The 17,927-nt window shown below is 49.5% G+C and overlaps 1 protein-coding gene across 1 annotated transcript; it reads left to right on the plus strand.

Annotated features, from left to right (window-relative positions):
* Window positions 1-4,054: 4,054 nt before the first annotated feature.
* LOC140374707 (protein S100-A14-like) lies at window positions 4,055-15,089 on the plus strand. Its single transcript, XM_072461698.1, has 3 exons — window positions 4,055-4,153; window positions 10,075-10,203; window positions 14,289-15,089. The coding sequence occupies exons 1-3, from the start codon at window positions 4,142-4,144 to the stop codon at window positions 14,457-14,459; spliced, it is 312 nt and encodes a 103-aa protein (XP_072317799.1). The 5' UTR covers window positions 4,055-4,141; the 3' UTR covers window positions 14,460-15,089.
* Window positions 15,090-17,927: the final 2,838 nt, after the last annotated feature.

A 17,927-nucleotide genomic window follows, 5' to 3' on the forward strand; every position in this document is an offset into this window, starting at 1 on the left:
GTTCAGTATGAAGAGTGTTCAGTGTGAAGAGTGTTCAGTATGAAGAGTGTTCAGTGTGAAGAGTGTTCAGTATGAAGAGTGTTCATTGTGAAGAGTGTTCAGTGTGAAGAGTGTTCAGTATGAGGAGTGTTCAGTGTGAAGAGTGTTCAGTATGAAGAGTGTTCAGTGTGTTCAGTATGAAGAGTGTTCAGTGTGAAGAGTGTTCAGTATAAAGAGTGTTCAGTGTGAAGAGTGTACAGTATGAAGAGTGTTCAGTGTGAAGAGTGTTCAGTGTGAAGAGTGTTCAGTATGAGGAGTGTTCAGTGTGAAGAGTGTTCAGTATGAAGAGTGTTCAGTGTGTTCAGTATGAAGAGTGTTCAGTGTGAAGAGTGTTCAGTATGAAGAGTGTTCAGTGTGTTCAGTATGATGAGTGTTCAGTGTGAAGAGTGTTCAGTGTGAAGAGTGTTCAGTCTGAAGAGTGTTCAGTCTGAAGAGTGTTCAGTGTGAAGAGTGTTCAGTGTGAAGGGTGTTCAGTGTGTTCAGTATGAAGAGTGTTCAGTGTGAAGGGTGTTCAGTGTGTTCAGTATGAAGAGTGTTCAGTGTGAAGAGTGTTCGGTGTGAAGAGTGTTCAGTGTGAAGAGTGTTCGGTGTGAAGAGTGTTCAGTGTGAAGAGTGTTCAGTGTGAAGAGTGTTCAGTGTGAATAGTGTTCAGTATGAAGAGTGTTCAGTGTGAAGAGTGTTCAGTGTGAAGGGTGTTCAGTATGTTCAGTGTGAAGAGTGTTCAGTGTGAAGAGTGTTCAGTATGAAGAGTGTTCAGTATGAAGGGTGTTCAGTGTGAAGAGTGTTCAGTGTGAAGAGTGTTCAGTATGAAGAGTGTTCAGTGTGAAGAGTGTTCAGTGTGAAGAGTGTTCAGTGTGAAGAGTGTTCAGTATGAAGAGTGTTCAGTGTGAAGAGTGTTCAGTATGAAGAGTGTTCAGTGTGAAGAGTGTTCAGTATGAAGAGTGTTCAGTGTGAAGAGTGTTCAGTATGAAGAGTGTTCAGTGTGAAGAGTGTTCAGTGTGAAGAGTGTTCAGTATGAAGAGTGTTCAGTGTGAAGAGTGTTCAGTATGAAGAGTGTTCATTGTGAAGAGTGTTCAGTATAAAGAGTGTTCAGTGTGAAGAGTCTTCAGTGTGAAGAGTGTTCAGTATGAGGAGTGTTCAGTGTGAAGAGTGTTCAGTATGAAGAGTGTTCAGTATGAAGAGTGTTCAGTGTGTTCAGTATGAAGAGTGTTCAGTGTGAAGAGTGTTCAGTATAAAGAGTGTTCAGTGTGAAGAGTGTACAGTATGAAGAGTGTTCAGTGTGAGGAGTGTTCAGTGTGAAGAGTGTTCAGTATGAAGAGTGTTCAGTGTGTTCAGTATGAAGAGTGTTCAGTGTGAAGAGTGTTCAGTATGAAGAGTGTTCAGTATGAAGAGTGTTCAGTGTGTTCAGTATGATGAGTGTTCAGTGTGAAGAGTGTTCAGTGTGAAGAGTGTTCAGTCTGAAGAGTGTTCAGTATGAAGAGTGTTCAGTGTGAAGAGTGTTCAGTGTGAAGGGTGTTCAGTGTGTTCAGTATGAAGAGTGTTCAGTGTGAAGGGTGTTCAGTGTGTTCAGTATGAAGAGTGTTCAGTGTGAAGAGTGTTCGGTGTGAATAGTGTTCAGTGTGAAGAGTGTTCAGTGTGAAGAGTGTTCGGTGTGAAGAGTGTTCGGTGTGAATAGTGTTCAGTGTGAAGAGTGTTCAGTGTGAAGAGTGTTCAGTGTGAATAGTGTTCAGTATGAAGAGTGTTCAGTATGAAGAGTGTTCAGTATAAAGAGTGTTCAGTGTGAAGAGTCTTCAGTGTGAGGAGTGTTCAGTATGAAGAGTGTTCAGTATGAGGAGTGTTCAGTATGAAGAGTGTTCAGTATGAAGAGTGTTCAGTGTGTTCAGTATGAAGAGTGTTTAGTGTGAAGAGTGTTCAGTATGAGTTCAGTATGAAGAGTGTTCAGTGTGAAGAGTGTTCAGTATGAAGAGTGTTCAGTGTGAAGAGTGTTCAGTATGAAGAGTGTTCATTGTGAAGAGTGTTCAGTGTGAAGAGTGTTCAGTATGAGGAGTGTTCAGTGTGAAGAGTGTTCAGTATGAAGAGTGTTCAGTGTGTTCAGTATGAAGAGTGTTCAGTGTGAAGAGTGTTCAGTATAAAGAGTGTTCAGTGTGAAGAGTGTACAGTATGAAGAGTGTTCAGTGTGAAGAGTGTTCAGTGTGAAGAGTGTTCAGTATGAGGAGTGTTCAGTGTGAAGAGTGTTCAGTATGAAGAGTGTTCAGTGTGTTCAGTATGAAGAGTGTTCAGTGTGAAGAGTGTTCAGTATGAAGAGTGTTCAGTGTGTTCAGTATGATGAGTGTTCAGTGTGAAGAGTGTTCAGTGTGAAGAGTGTTCAGTCTGAAGAGTGTTCAGTCTGAAGAGTGTTCAGTGTGAAGAGTGTTCAGTGTGAAGGGTGTTCAGTGTGTTCAGTATGAAGAGTGTTCAGTGTGAAGGGTGTTCAGTGTGTTCAGTATGAAGAGTGTTCAGTGTGAAGAGTGTTCGGTGTGAAGAGTGTTCAGTGTGAAGAGTGTTCGGTGTGAAGAGTGTTCAGTGTGAAGAGTGTTCAGTGTGAAGAGTGTTCAGTGTGAATAGTGTTCAGTATGAAGAGTGTTCAGTGTGAAGAGTGTTCAGTGTGAAGGGTGTTCAGTATGTTCAGTGTGAAGAGTGTTCAGTGTGAAGAGTGTTCAGTATGAAGAGTGTTCAGTGTGAAGAGTGTTCAGTGTGAAGAGTGTTCAGTATGAAGAGTGTTCAGTGTGAAGAGTGTTCAGTGTGAAGAGTGTTCAGTGTGAAGAGTGTTCAGTATGAAGAGTGTTCAGTGTGAAGAGTGTTCAGTATGAAGAGTGTTCAGTGTGAAGAGTGTTCAGTATGAAGAGTGTTCAGTGTGAAGAGTGTTCAGTATGAAGAGTGTTCAGTGTGAAGAGTGTTCAGTGTGAAGAGTGTTCAGTGTGAAGAGTGTTCAGTGTGAAGGGTGTTCAGTGTGTTCAATATGAAGAGTGTTCAGTGTGAAGAGTGTTCAGTGTGAAGAGTGTTCAGTATGAAGAGTGTTCAGTTTGAAGAGTGTTCAGTGTGTTCAATATGAAGAGTGTTCAGTGTGAAGAGTGTTCAGTATGAAGAGTGTTCAGTGTGAAGAGTGTTCAGTATGAAGAGTGTTCAGTGTGAAGAGTGTTCAGTGTGAAGAGTGTTCAGTGTGAAGAGTGTTCAGTGTGAAGAGTGTTCAGTGTGAAGGGTGTTCAGTGTGTTCAATATGAAGAGTGTTCAGTGTGAAGAGTGTTCAGTGTGAAGAGTGTTCAGTATGAAGAGTGTTCAGTATAAAGAGTGTTCAGTGTGTTCAATATGAAGAGTGTTCAGTGTGAAGAGTGTTCAGTATGAAGAGTGTTCAGTGTGAAGAGTGTTCAGTATGAAGAGTGTTCAGTGTGAAGAGTGTTCAGTATGAAGAGTGTTCAGTGTGAAGAGTGTTCAGTGTGAAGAGTGTTCAGTATGAAGAGTGTTCAGTGTGAAGAGTGTTCAGTGTGAAGAGTGTTCAGTGTGAAGAGTGTTCAGTGTGTTCAATATGAAGAGTGTTCAGTGTGAAGAGTGTTCAGTGTGAAGAGTGTTCAGTATGAAGAGTGTTCAGTTTGAAGAGTGTTCAGTGTGTTCAATATGAAGAGTGTTCAGTGTGAAGAGTGTTCAGTATGAAGAGTGTTCAGTATGAAGAGTGTTCAGTGTGAAGAGTGTTCAGTATGAAGAGTGTTCAGTGTGAAGAGTGTTCAGTGTGAAGAGTGTTCAGTGTGAAGGGTGTTCAGTGTGTTCAATATGAAGAGTGTTCAGTGTGAAGAGTGTTCAGTATGAAGAGTGTTCGGTGTGAAGAGTGTTCAGTGGGTTCAGGTCTACAGAACGTGACCTCTGAACCCTCAGGTGTATCCCCGCCCAGGCCCCGCCCTCTCCTCAGGTGCTCGTGCCAGTGGGCGCGGCCTACGCTTTCAAAATGCTCCACTTCCGCCGCGCGTCACTCTCGGCTCTGCGCGCTTCGGGACACTTCGGCTGCGCTCGTCCATCTCCGGAAAATTTCGCCTTTTTCTCACTTTTCCGACTTTGTCACAACTTTTCCCAAATGGCGGCGAAGGTGAGTTTATGTAAAGTTCACAAAATGTGTGAAAATGACATAAAAGTGCAGAAAAGTGTTCGGAATGTGTCGGAAACAGGCGGAAACAGCCGAGGATTCCTGACGGCGGCGGCGAGCAGGGCGTGAACCGGGATTAAAAGTTACTCACACGCTTTTTAGCGGTTTATTTCAAGGACTTTAAAACACAACAGTTCGTCCTGGTTCCGTTCTGACTTTGTTCTTCTGGTCTGCCACTTTCAGACCCGGTTTAGACTGGGTTTAGTCCGGGTTTAGACCGGGTTTAGACAGAGCTAATTACGAGTTTATTGCGCACAACTGGTTTTCTCCAAAGATCCTGAAATGTGATCTTCATTTATTGTTTGTTTGGTGCGGGACAAGACCTGGTTTAGACCTGGTTTAGTCCTGGTTTAGTCCTGGTTTGGTCCTGGTCCTGGTCCTGGTCCTGCAGTTGTGGGTGTGGTCACTGTTTGAGAAAGAAAAGACAAATTTACTCTTAAGTCTCAAAGTCCAAAGATCTGGACCTTAAACAGTCCGGGTCAGCGTGGTCGGCTCGGGAGGGTCAGCGGGCGGGTCAGGCTTCACGTGGCACAAGAACAGGTCTGAGCAGCTTTTTGGCCCAAAACTGGGAACTTTTGTTGATTTTGTGTCTGTTTGTTTGGAACCTGTCAGTCACCTGCAGGAGGCGGGGCCTGTGTTACCTGCAGGAGGCGGGGCCTGTGTGCGGGGCCTGTGTTACCTGCAGGAGGCGGGGCCTGTGTTACCTGCAGGGGGCGGGGCCTATGTAACCTTCAGGGGGTGGGGCCTGTGTCACCTGCAGGGGTGGGGCCTGTGTCACCTGCAGGGGGTGGGGCCTGTGTCACCTGCAGGGGGTGGGGCCTGTGTCACCTGCAGGGGGTGGGGCCTGTGTCACCTGCAGGGGGTGGGGCCTGTGTCACCTGCAGGGGGTGGGGCCTGTGTCACCTTCAGGGGGTGGGGCCTGTGTCACCTGCAGGGGGTGGGGCCTATGTTACCTTCAGGGGGTGGGGCCTCTGTCACCTGCAGGGGGTGGGGCCTGTGTTACCTTCAGGGGGTGGGGCCTGTGTCACCTGCAGGGGGTGGGGCCTGTGTTACCTGCAGGAGGCGGGGCCTGTGTTACCTGCAGGAGGCGGGGCCTGTGTTACCTGCAGGAGGCGGGGCCTATGTAACCTGCAGGGGGTGGGGCCTGTGTTACCTTCAGGGGGTTGGGCCTGTGTCACCTTCAGGGGGTTGGGCCTGTGTCACCTGCAGGGGGTGGGGCCTGTGTCACCTGCAGGGGGTGGGGCCTGTGTTACCTTCAGGGGGTGGGGCCTGTGTCACCTGCAGGGGGTGGGGCCTGTGTTACCTTCAGGGGGTGGGGCCTGTGTCACCTGCAGGGGGTGGGGCCTGTGTTACCTTCAGGGGGTGGGGCCTGTGTCACCTGCAGGGGTGGGGCCTGTGTTACCTGCAGGGGGTGGGGCCTATGTTACCTTCAGGGGGTGGGGCCTCTGTCACCTGCAGGGGGTGGGGCCTGTGTTACTTTCAGGGGGTGGGGCCTGTGTCACCTGCAGGGGGTGGGGCCTGTGTTACCTGCAGGAGGCGGGGCCTGTGTTACCTGTAGGAGGCGGGGCCTATGTTACCTGCAGGAGGCGGGGCCTGTGTCACCTGCAGGGGGCGGGGCCTGTGTCACCTGCAGGGGGTGGGGCCTGTGTTACCTTCAGGGGGTGGGGCCTGTGTTACCTTCAGGGGGTGGGGCCTGTGTTACCTTCAGGGGGTGGGGCCTATGTTACCTTCAGGGGGTGGGGCCTGTGTCACCTGCAGGGGGTGGGGCCTGTGTCACCTGCAGGGGGTGGGGCCTGTGTTACCTGCAGGAGGCGGGGCCTGTGTTACCTGCTGGGGGTGGGCACTATGTTACCTTCAGGGGGTGGGGCTTATGTCACCTGCTGGAGGTGGGGCCTATGTTACCTGCAGGAGGCGGGGCCTGTATTACCTGTAGGAGGCGGGGCCTATGTTACCTGCAGGGGGCGGGGCCTATGTTACCTTCAGGGGGTGGGGCCTATGTTACCTTCAGGGGGTGGGGCCTTTGTCACCTGCTGGATGTGGGGCCTATGTTACCTGCAGGAGGCTGGGCTTATGTTACCTGCAGGGGGCGGGGCCTGGTTTCTCCTGTTTGGTTTATTCCGAATAAAACAAAACTGCCTCTAGCAGCATTTATCAGGCTCCACAGACGCTTTAGCCCTGTTTAGTCCCGCTTTAGCCCTGTTTAGCCTTGGTTTAGCCCTGTTTAGCCCCGGTTTAGCCCTGTTTAGTCCCGGTTTAGCCCTGTTTGGCCCCGCTTTAGCCCTGTTTAGCCCCGCTTTAGCCCCACTTTAGCCCTGTTTAGCCCCACTTTAGCCCTGTTTTACCCCCACTTTAGCCCTGTTTAGCCCTGTTTAGCCCCACTTTAGCCCTACTTTAGCCCCACTTTAGCCCCCTGTTTAGCCCCACTTTAGCCCCGGTTTAGCCCCGCTTTAGCTCTGTTTAGCCCCGCTGTAGCCCTGTTTAGCCCCACTTTAGCCCTGTTTAGCCCCACTTTAGCCCTGTTTAGCCCCAATTTAGCCCCACTTTAGCCCCACTTTAGCCCCGCTTTAGCCCCACTTTAGCCCTGTTTAGCCCCACTTTAGCCCCCTGCTTAGCCCCCTGTTTAGCCCCGCTTTAGCCCTGTTTAGCCCCGCTTTAGCCCTGTTTAGCCCCGCTTTAGCCCCACTTTAGCCCTGTTTAGCCTCACTTTAGCCCCACTTTAGCCCCACTTTAGCCCCACTTTAGCCCCGCTTTAGCCCCACTTTAGCCCTGTTTAGCCCCACTTTAGCCCCCTGTTTAGCCCCGCTTTAGCCCCCTGTTTAGCCCCGCTTTAGCCCCGTTTAGCCCCACTTTAACCCTGTTTAGTCCCGCTTTAGCCCTGTTTAGCCCCTGTTTAGCCCTGTTTAGCCCCGCTTTAGCCCCGCTTAGCCCTGTTTAGCCCCGTTTAGCCCCACTTTAGCCCTGTTTAGCCCCACTTTAGCCCTGTTTAGCCCCTGTTTAGCCCCACTTTAGCCCCAGTTTAGCCCCATTTTAGCCCCACTTTGGCCATGTTTAGCCCCACTTTAGCCCCCTGTTTAGCCCCCTGTTTAGACCCACTTTAGCCCCGTTTAGCCCCGCTTTAGCCCTGTTTAGCCCCGCTTTAGCCCTACTTTAGCCCCACTTTAGCCCCCTGTTTAGCCCCACTTTAGCCCCGGTTTAGCCCCGGATTAGCCCCGCTTTAGCCCTGTTTAGCCCCGCTTTAGCCCTGTTTAGCCCCGCTTTAGCCCTGTTTAGCCCTACTTTAGCCCTGTTTAGCCCCACTTTAGCCCCACTTTAGCCCCACTTTAGCCCCGCTTTAGCCCCACTTCAGCCCTGTTTAGCCCCCTGTTTAGCCCCACTTTAGCCCCCTGTTTAGCCCCCTGTTTAGCCCCGGTTTAGCCCCGCTTTAGCCCCGCTTTAGCCCCGCTTTAGCCCCACTTTAGCCCTGTTTAGCCCTGTTTAGCCCCACTTTAGCCCCACTTTAGCCCCACTTTAGCCCCGCTTTAGCCCCGCTTTAGCCCCACTTTAGCCCCACTTTAGCCCTGTTTAGCCCCACTTTAGCCCCCTGTTTAGCCCCACTTTAGCCCCCTGTTTAGCCCCGCTTTAGCTCTGTTTAGCCCCGCTTTAGCTCTGTTTAGCCCCGCTTTAGCCCCGCTTAGCCCTGTTTAGCCCCACTTTAGCCCTGTTTAGCCCCTGTTTAGCCCCACTTTAGCCCCACTTTAGCCCCACTTTAGCCCCAGTTTAGCCCCGTTTAGCCCAGTTTGGCCCCGCTTTAACCCTGTTTAGCCCCGCTTTAACCCTGTTTAGCCCCACTTTAGCCCCCTGTTTAGCCCCACTTTAGCCCCCTGTTTAGCCCCGCTTTAGCCCCCTGTTTAGCCCCGCTTTAGCCCCGTTTAGCCCCACTTTAACCCTGTCTAGCCCCGCTTTAGCCCTGTTTAGCCCTGTTTAGCCCTGTTTAGCCCCGCTTTAGCCCCGCTTAGCCCTGTTTAGCCCCGTTTAGCCCCACTTTAGCCCTGTTTAGCCCCACTTTAGCCCTGTTTAGCCCTGTTTAGCCCCTTTTTAGCCCCACTTTAGCCCCAGTTTAGCCCCAGTTTAGCCCCAGTTTAGCCCCACTTTGGCCATGTTTAGCCCCGCTTTAGCCCCACTTTAGCCCCCTGTTTAGCCCCACTTTAGCCCCGGTTTAGCCCCGGTTTAGCCCCGCTTTAGCCCTGTTTAGCCCCGCTTTAGCCCTGTTTAGCCCCACTTTAGCCCCACTTTAGCCCCACTTTAGCCCCGCTTTAGCCCCACTTTAGCCCCCTGTTTAGCCCCGGTTTAGCCCCGGTTTAGCCCCGCTTTAGCCCCGTTTAGCCCCGCTTTAGCCCCACTTTAGCCCCACTTTAGCCCTGTTTAGCCCTGTTTAGCCCCACTTTAGCCCCACTTTAGCCCCGCTTTAGCCCCGCTTTAGCCCCACTTTAGCCCCACTTTAGCCCCACTTTAGCCCCCTGTTTAGCCCCGCTTTAGCTCTGTTTAGCCCCGCTTTAGCCCTGTTTAGCCCCACTTTAGCCCCACTTTAGCCCTGTTTAGCCCCACTTTAGCCCCGCTTAGCCCTGTTTAGCCCCGCTTTAGCCCCGCTTAGCCCTGTTTAGCCCCACTTTAGCCCTGTTTAGCCCCTGTTTAGCCCCACTTTAGCCCTGTTTAGCCCCACTTTAGCCCCACTTTAGCCCTGTTTAGCCCCACTTTAGCCCCGCTTAGCCCTGTTTAGCCCCACTTTAGCCCTGTTTAGCCCCTGTTTAGCCCCACTTTAGCCCCACTTTAGCCCTGTTAAGCCCCGCTTTAGCCCCGCTTTAGCCCCACTTTAGCCCTGTTTATCCCTGTTTAGCCCCACTATAGCCTTTTTTTACCCTGTTTAGCCTCACTTTAGCCCTGTTTAGCCCCCTGTTTCAGTCACATTCCTTACATTCTCCAGAGTCATTCAGAAAATATGTCTCCATTAAAACATCTGACTCCTATTAGAGTTTAGTCCTGGTTTAGACATGGTTTAGTCCTGGTTTAGTCCTGGTTTAGTCCTGGTTTAGACCTGGTTTAGTCCTGGTTTAGTCCTGGTTTAGTCCTGGTTTAGTCCTGGTTTAGACCTGGTTTAGTCCTGGTTTAGTCCTGGTTTAGTCCTGGTTTAGACCTAGTTTAGACCTGGTTTAGACCTGGTTTCGTCCAGGTTTAGTCCTGGTTTAGTCCTGGTTTAGATCTGGTTTAGTCCTGGTTTAGTCCTGGTTTAGCCCTGGTTTAGCCCTGGTTTAGCCCTGGTTTAGTCCTGGTTTAGATCTGGTTTAGTCCTGGTTTAGATCTGGTTTAGCCCTGGTTTGGATCTGGTTTAGCCCTGGTTTGGATCTGGTTTAGTCCTGGTTTAGACCTGGTTTAGACCTGGTTTAGACCTGGTTTAGTCCTGGTTTAGATCTGGTTTTGTCCTGGTTTAGTCCTGGTTTAGACCTGGTTTAGACCTGGTTTAGACCTGGTTTAGTCCTGGTTTAGATCTGGTTTTGTCCTGGTTTAGTCCTGGTTTAGACCTGGTTTAGTCCTGGTTTAGACCTGGTTTAGTCCTGGTTTAGACCTGGTTTAGTCCTGGTTTAGATCTGGTTTTGTCCTGGTTTAGTCCTGGTTTAGATCTGGTTTAGTCCTGGTTTAGTCCTGGTTTAGTCCTGGTTTAGATCTGGTTTAGTCCTGGTTTAGTCCTGGTTTAGACCTGGTTTAGTCCTGGTTTAGTCCTGGTTTAGACCTGGTTTAGACCTGGTTTAGTCTTGGTTTAGACCTGGTTTAGACCTGGTTTAGACCTGGTCAGGCCTGGTCAGTCTGACCTCTGACCTCTCTCTCCTCAGTACTCAGACCTGGAACTGGCCCTCAACACGTTGGTCTCAGAGTTCCACAAAGCGTCAGAAAACAAACCCACGATGAACACGACACAGTTCCAGACGCTGCTGTCCAACCAGATGCCTGTCCTGTCCAAGGTGAGACAGGTTTTGTCTCTGGTCCCTCTCATGGTCCCAGTGTCCCCTGGTCCCTCTCATGGTGTCCTCTGGTCCCTCTCATGGTGTCCTCTGGTCCCTCTCATAGTGTCCTCTGGTCTCTCTCATGGTGTCCTCTGGTCTCTCTCATGGTGTCCTCTGGTCCCTCTCATTGTGTCCACTGGTCTCTCTCATGGTGTCCTCTGGTCTCTCTCATGGTGTCCTCTGGTCTCTCTCATGGTGTTCTCTGGTCCCTCTCATTGTGTCCACTGGTCTCTCTCATGGTGTCCTCTGGTCTCTCTCATGGTGTCCTCTGGTCTCTCTCATGGTGTCCTCTGGTCTCTCTCATGGTGTCCTCTGGTCTCTCTCATGGTGTCCTCTGGTCTCTCTCATGGTGTCCTCTGGTCTCTCTCATGGTGTCCTCTGGTCTCTCTCATGGTGTCTTCTGGTCCCTCTCATTGTGTCCACTGGTCTCTCTCATGGTGTCCTCTGGTCTCTCTCATGGTGTCCTCTGGTCTCTCTCATGGTGTCCTCTGGTCTCTCTCATGGTGTCCTCTGGTCTCTCTCATGGTGTCCTCTGGTCCCTCTCATGGTGTCCTCTGGTCTCTCTCATGGTGTTCTCTGGTCCCTCTCATTGTGTCCACTGGTCTCTCTCATGGTGTCCTCTGGTCTCTCTCATGGTGTCCTCTGGTCTCTCTCATGGTGTCCTCTGGTCTCTCTCATGGTGTCCTCTGGTCTCTGTCATGGTGTCCTCTGGTCTCTCTCATGGTGTCCTCTGGTCCCTCTCATGGTGTCCTCTGGTCTCTCTCATGGTGTCCTCTGGTCCCTCTCATTGTGTCCACTGGTCTCTCTCATGGTGTCCTCTGGTCCCTCTCATTGTGTCCACTGGTCTCTCTCATGGTGTCCTCTGGTCTCTCTCATGGTGTTCTCTGGTCCCTCTCATTGTGTCCTCTGGTCTCTCTCATGGTGTCCTCTGGTCTCTCTCATGGTGTCCTCTGGTCCCTCTCATGGTGTCCTCTGGTCTCTCTCATGGTGTCCTCTGGTCCCTCTCATGGTGTCCTCTGGTCTCTCTCATTGTGTCCTCTGGTCTCTCTCATTGTGTCCTCTGGTCCCTCTCATGGTGTCCTCTGGTCCCTCTCATGGTGTCCTCTGGTCTCTCTCATTGTGTCCTCTGGTCCCTCTCATGGTGTCCTCTGGTCTCTCTCATGGTGTCCTCTGGTCTCTCTCATGGTGTCCTCTGGTCTCTCTCATGGTGTCCTCTGGTCTCTCTCATGGTGTCTTCTGGTCCCTCTCATTGTGTCCTCTGGTCTCTCTCATGGTGTCCTCTGGTCTCTCTCATGGTGTCCTCTGGTCTCTCTCATGGTGTCCTCTGGTCTCTCTCATGGTGTCCTCTGGTCCCTCTCATGGTGTCCTCTGGTCTCTCTCATGGTGTCCTCTGGTCTCTCTCATGGTGTCCTCTGGTCCCTCTCATGGTGTCCTCTGGTCTCTCTCATGGTGTCCTCTGGTCTCTCTCATGGTGTCCTCTGGTCTCTCTCATGGTGTCCTCTGGTCTCTCTCATGGTGTCCTCTGGTCTCTCTCATGGTGTCCTCTGGTCCCTCTCATGGTGTCCTCTGGTCTCTCTCATGGTGTTCTCTGGTCCCTCTCATTGTGTCCACTGGACTCTCTCATGGTGTCCTCTGGTCTCTCTCATGGTGTCCTCTGGTCTCTCTCATGGTGTCCTCTGGTCTCTCTCATGGTGTCCTCTGGTCTCTCTCATGGTGTCTTCTGGTCCCTCTCATTGTGTCCACTGGTCTCTCTCATGGTGTCCTCTGGTCTCTCTCATGGTGTCCTCTGGTCTCTCTCATGGTGTCCTCTGGTCTCTCTCATGGTGTCCTCTGGTCTCTCTCATGGTGTCCTCTGGTCCCTCTCATGGTGTCCTCTGGTCTCTCTCATGGTGTCCTCTGGTCCCTCTCATTGTGTCCACTGGTCTCTCTCATGGTGTCCTCTGGTCTCTCTCATGGTGTCCTCTGGTCTCTCTCATGGTGTCCTCTGGTCTCTCTCATGGTGTCCTCTGGTCTCTCTCATGGTGTCCTCTGGTCCCTCTCATGGTGTCCTCTGGTCTCTCTCATGGTGTCTTCTGGTCCCTCTCATTGTGTCCACTGGTCTCTCTCATGGTGTCCTCTGGTCTCTCTCATGGTGTCCTCTGGTCTCTCTCATGGTGTCCTCTGGTCCCTCTCATGGTGTCCTCTGGTCTCTCTCATGGTGTCCTCTGGTCCCTCTCATGGTGTCCTCTGGTCTCTCTCATGGTGTCTTCTGGTCCCTCTCATTGTGTCCACTGGTCTCTCTCATGGTGTCCTCTGGTCCCTCTCATGGTGTCCTCTGGTCTCTCTCATTGTGTCCTCTGGTCCCTCTCATGGTGTCCTCTGGTCCCTCTCATGGTGTCCTCTGGTCTCTCTCATTGTGTCCTCTGGTCCCTCTCATGGTGTCCTCTGGTCTCTCTCATGGTGTCCTCTGGTCTCTCTCATGGTGTCCTCTGGTCTCTCTCATGGTGTCCTCTGGTCTCTCTCATGGTGTCCTCTGGTCTCTCTCATGGTGTCTTCTGGTCCCTCTCATTGTGTCCTCTGGTCCCTCTCATGGTGTCCTCTGGTCCCTCTCATGGTGTCCTCTGGTCTCTCTCATGGTGTCCTCTGGTCTCTCTCATGGTGTCCTCTGGTCTCTCTCATTGTGTCCTCTGGTCCCTCTCATGGTGTCCTCTGGTCCCTCTCATGGTGTCCTCTGGTCTCTCTCATTGTGTCCACTGGTCTCTCTCATGGTGTCCTCTGGTCTCTCTCATTGTGTCCACTGGTCTCTCTCATGGTGTCCTCTGGTCTCTCTCATGGTGTCCTCTGGTCTCTCTCATGGTGTCCTCTGGTCTCTCTCATGGTGTCCTCTGGTCCCTCTCATGGTGTCTTCTGGTCCCTCTCATTGTGTCCACTGGTCTCTCTCATGGTGTCCTCTGGTCTCTCTCATGGTGTCCTCTGGTCTCTCTCATGGTGTCCTCTGGTCTCTCTCATGGTGTCCTCTGGTCCCTCTCATGGTGTCCTCTGGTCTCTCTCATGGTGTCCTCTGGTCCCTCTCATGGTGTCCTCTGGTCTCTCTCATTGTGTCCACTGGACTCTCTCATGGTGTCCACTGGTCTCTCTCATTGTGTCCACTGGTCTCTCTCATGGTGTCCTCTGGTCTCTCTCATGGTGTCCACTGGACTCTCTCATGGTGTCCTCTGGTCTCTCTCATGGTGTCCTCTGGTCTCTCTCATGGTGTCCTCTGGTCTCTCTCATGGTGTCCTCTGGTCTCTCTCATGGTGTCTTCTGGTCCCTCTCATTGTGTCCACTGGTCTCTCTCATGGTGTCCTCTGGTCTCTCTCATGGTGTCCTCTGGTCTCTCTCATGGTGTCCTCTGGTCTCTCTCATGGTGTCCTCTGGTCTCTCTCATGGTGTCCTCTGGTCCCTCTCATGGTGTCCTCTGGTCTCTCTCATGGTGTTCTCTGGTCCCTCTCATTGTGTCCACTGGTCTCTCTCATGGTGTCCTCTGGTCTCTCTCATGGTGTCTTCTGGTCCCTCTCATTGTGTCCTCTGGTCCCTCTCATGGTGTCCTCTGGTCTCTCTCATGGTGTCCTCTGGTCTCTCTCATGGTGTCCTCTGGTCTCTCTCATGGTGTCCTCTGGTCCCTCTCATGGTGTCCTCTGGTCTCTCTCATGGTGTCCTCTGGTCCCTCTCATGGTGTCCTCTGGTCTCTCTCATGGTGTCCTCTGGTCCCTCTCATGGTGTCCTCTGGTCTCTCTCATGGTGTCCTCTGGTCCCTCTCATGGTGTCCTCTGGTCTCTCTCATTGTGTCCACTGGTCTCTCTCATGGTGTCCTCTGGTCTCTCTCATGGTGTCCTCTGGTCTCTCTCATGGTGTCCTCTGGTCTCTCTCATGGTGTCCTCTGGTCTCTCTCATGGTGTCCTCTGGTCTCTCTCATGGTGTCCTCTGGTCTCTCTCATGGTGTCTTCTGGTCCCTCTCATTGTGTCCTCTGGTCCCTCTCATGGTGTCCTCTGGTCCCTCTCATGGTGTCCTCTGGTCCTTGCAGACTCTGGAGACAGACGATGGTGTGGGGACGCTCCTGCAGAAGATGGGAGTTCAGAAGGGACAAGACGTTTCCTTTGAGAACTTCTGGAGCCTGGTGAACTCTCAGGCCTCCACGCTGTACGAGGCCACGCCCAAAGAGACGGGCGCCACCTGCACCTGCAGCCTCATGTGAGGGCGGGGCCTCCTGTGCACCTGCAGCCTCGTGGGAGGGCGGGGCCTCCTGTCAGGGCGGGGCCAGGGGAGGAGCTAAGGCTTATTACAAACTAACAACACTTACTTTCTATTTCATGTCAAACTCAAATGTTCAAATGTTTCAGTGTAAAAAGGGAAAAGCCACTTCAGAGTCATGTTTCTGACCCCAACTGACCCCAACTGACCCCAACTGACCCCAACTGACCCCAACTGACCCCAACTGACCCCAACTGACCGCAACTGACCCCAACTGACCCCAACTGACCGCAACTGACCCCAACTGACCCCAACTGACCGCAACTGACCCCAACTGACCCCAACTGACCCCAACTGACCCCAACTGACCCCAACTGACCCCAACTGACCCCAACTGACCGCAACTGACCCCAACTGACCCCAACTGACCGCAACTGACCCCAACTGACCGCAACTGACCCCAACTGACCCCAACTGACCCCAACTGACCCCAACTGACCCCAACACTTTTGACATGTTTACATTTTGTATTCAACGTCTTCAGACTAACTCTAACTCTAACTCTGACCTGGACTTTAACTCTAACATTATCATGTCGTTCTTGTTTGTTGGATTTGAATAAAAAGACTTCTGGAGCGAGAGACAAAATGTTGTGTCTTTTGTCCTGAACTTGAATCTGAGACTTTTCCAGAAAACAATTTTAAAGACTCTAAAGACACACCTCAGAGTGTACAAAGCTCTAAAGACACACTTCAGAGTGTTTTAAAGCTCTAAAGACACACCTCAGAGTGTATAAAGCTCTAAAGACACAATTCAGAGTGTTGTAAAGCTTTAAAGACACACCTCAGAGTTTAAAAAGCTCTAAAGACTCACCTCAGAGTGTATAAAGCTCTAAAGACATACCTCAGAGTGTTATAAAGCTCTAAAGACACACCTTAGAGTGTTATAAAGCTCTAAAGACACACCTTAGAGTGTATAAATCTCTAAAGACGCACCTTAGAGTGTATACAGCTCTAAAGACGCATCTCAGAGTGTTATAAAGCTCTAAAGACACACCTCAGAGCCTTGTACAGCTCTAAAGACACACCTCAAAGTTTTATAAAGCTCTAAAGACACATCTCAGAGTGTATAAAGCTCTAAAGACACACCTGAGAGTTTTATAAAGCTCTAAAGACACACCTTAGAGTGTATAAATCTCTAAAGACGCAACTTAGAGTGTATAAAGCTCTAAAGACACACCTCAGAGTGTTAAAAAGCTCTAAAGACACACCTCAGAGTGTTATAAAGCTCTAAAGACACACCTCAGAGTGTTATAGAGCTCTAAAGACACACCTCAGAGTGGTATAAAGCTCTAAAAAACACACCTCAGAGTGTTATAAAGCTCTAAAGACACACCTCAGAGTGTTATAGAGCTCTAAAGACACACCTCAGAGTGGTATAAAGCTCTAAAAAACACACCTCAGAGTGTACAAAGCTCTAAAGACACACCTCAGAGTGTACAAAGCTCTAAAGACACACCTCAGAGTGTATAAAGCTCTAAAGACACATCTCAGAGTGTTATAGAGCTCTAAAGACACACCTCAGAGTGGTATAAAGCTCTAAAGACACACCTCAGAGTGTATAAAGCTCTAAAGACTTACCTCAGAGTGCATACAGCTCTAAAGACGCACCTCAGAGTGTTAAAAGCTCTAAAGACACATCTCAGAGTGTATAAAGCTCTAAAGACACACCTCAGAGTGGTATAAAGCTCTAAAGACACACCTCAGAGTGTATGAGGCTCTAAAGACACACCTCAGAGTGTTATAAAGCTCTAAAGACTGACCTCAGAGTGTTTTAAAGCTCTAAATACACAACTCAGTGTGTTATAAAGCTCTAAAGACACATCTCAGAGTGTATAAAGCTCTAAAGACACACCTGAGAGTTTTATAAAGCTCTAAAGACACACCTTAGAGTGTTATAAAGCTCCAAAGACACACCTTAGAGTGTATAAATCTCTAAAGACGCACCTTAGAGTGTATAAAGCTCTAAAGACACACCTCAGAGTGTTATAAAGCTCTAAAGACAGATCTCAGAGTGTTATAAAGCTCTAAAGACACACCTCAGAGTGTTATAGAGCTCTAAAGACATACCTCAGAGTGGTATACAGCTCTAAAGACACACCTCAGAGCGGTATAAAGCTCTAAAAAACACACCTCAGAGTGTTATAAAGCTCTAAAGACACACCTCAGAGTGTATAAAGCTCTAAAGACACACCTCAGAGTGTACAAAGCTCTAAAGACACACCTCAGAGTTTTATAAAGCACTAAAGACACACCTCAGAGTGTTATAAAGCTCTAAAGACACACCTCAGAGTGTATAAAGCTCTAAAGACACACCTCAGAGTGTACAAAGCTCTAAAGACACACCTTAGAGTGTATAAAGCTCTAAAGACGCACCTCAGAGTTTTATAAAGCACTAAAGACACACCTCAGAGTGGTATAAAGCTCTAAAGACACAACTCAGAGTGTATAAAGCTCTAAAGACACACCTGAGAGTTTTTTAAAACTCTAAAGACACACCTTAGAGTGTTATAAAGCTCTAAAGACACAATTCAGAGTGTTGTAAAGCTTTAAAGACACACCTCAGAGTGTTATAAAGCTCTAAAGACACACTTCAGAGTGTTTTAAAGCTCTAAAGACACACCTCAGAGCCTTATACAGCTCTAAAGACACACCTTAGAGTGTTATAAAGCTCTAAAGACACAATTCAGAGTGTTGTAAAGCTTTAAAGACACACCTCAGAGTTTAAAAAGCTCTAAAGACTCACCTCAGAGTGTATAAAGCTCTAAAGACATACCTCAGAGTGTTATAAAGCTCTAAAGACACACCTTAGAGTGTTATAAAGCTCTAAAGACACACCTTAGAGTGTATAAATCTCTAAAGACGCACCTTAGAGTGTATACAGCTCTAAAGACGCATCTCAGAGTGTTATAAAGCTCTAAAGACGCACCTCAGAGTGTATAAAGATCTAAAGACGCACCTCAAAGTTTTATAAAGCTCTAAAGACACATCTCAGAGTGTATAAAGCTCTAAAGACACACCTGAGAGTTTTATAAAGCTCTAAAGACACACCTTAGAGTGTATAAATCTCTAAAGACGCAACTTAGAGTGTATAAAGCTCTAAAGACACACCTCAGAGTGTTAAAAAGCTCTAAAGACACACCTCAGAGTGTTATAAAGCTCTAAAGACACACCTCAGAGTGTTATAGAGCTCTAAAGACACACCTCAGAGTGGTATAAAGCTCTAAAAAACACACCTCAGAGTGTTATAAAGCTCTAAAGACACACCTCAGAGTGTTATAGAGCTCTAAAGACACACCTCAGAGTGGTATAAAGCTCTAAAAAACACACCTCAGAGTGTACAAAGCTCTAAAGACACACCTCAGAGTGTACAAAGCTCTAAAGACACACCTCAGAGTGTATAAAGCTCTAAA

The sequence above is a fragment of the Eucyclogobius newberryi genome, unplaced genomic scaffold (assembly GCF_026437365.1).
Source record: "Eucyclogobius newberryi isolate DKJ021-1_F unplaced genomic scaffold, fEucNew1.0.hap1 SCAF_30, whole genome shotgun sequence".
In the NCBI taxonomy this organism is placed as follows: Eukaryota; Metazoa; Chordata; class Actinopteri; order Gobiiformes; family Gobiidae; genus Eucyclogobius; species Eucyclogobius newberryi.

Bases quoted from the DNA above. Each gene is read 5' to 3' on its own strand.
- LOC140374707 (XM_072461698.1), top strand. The intron at 10,204-14,288 runs GTGAGACAGGTT...TGGTCCTTGCAG, and splicing joins AGATGCCTGTCCTGTCCAAG to ACTCTGGAGACAGACGATGG.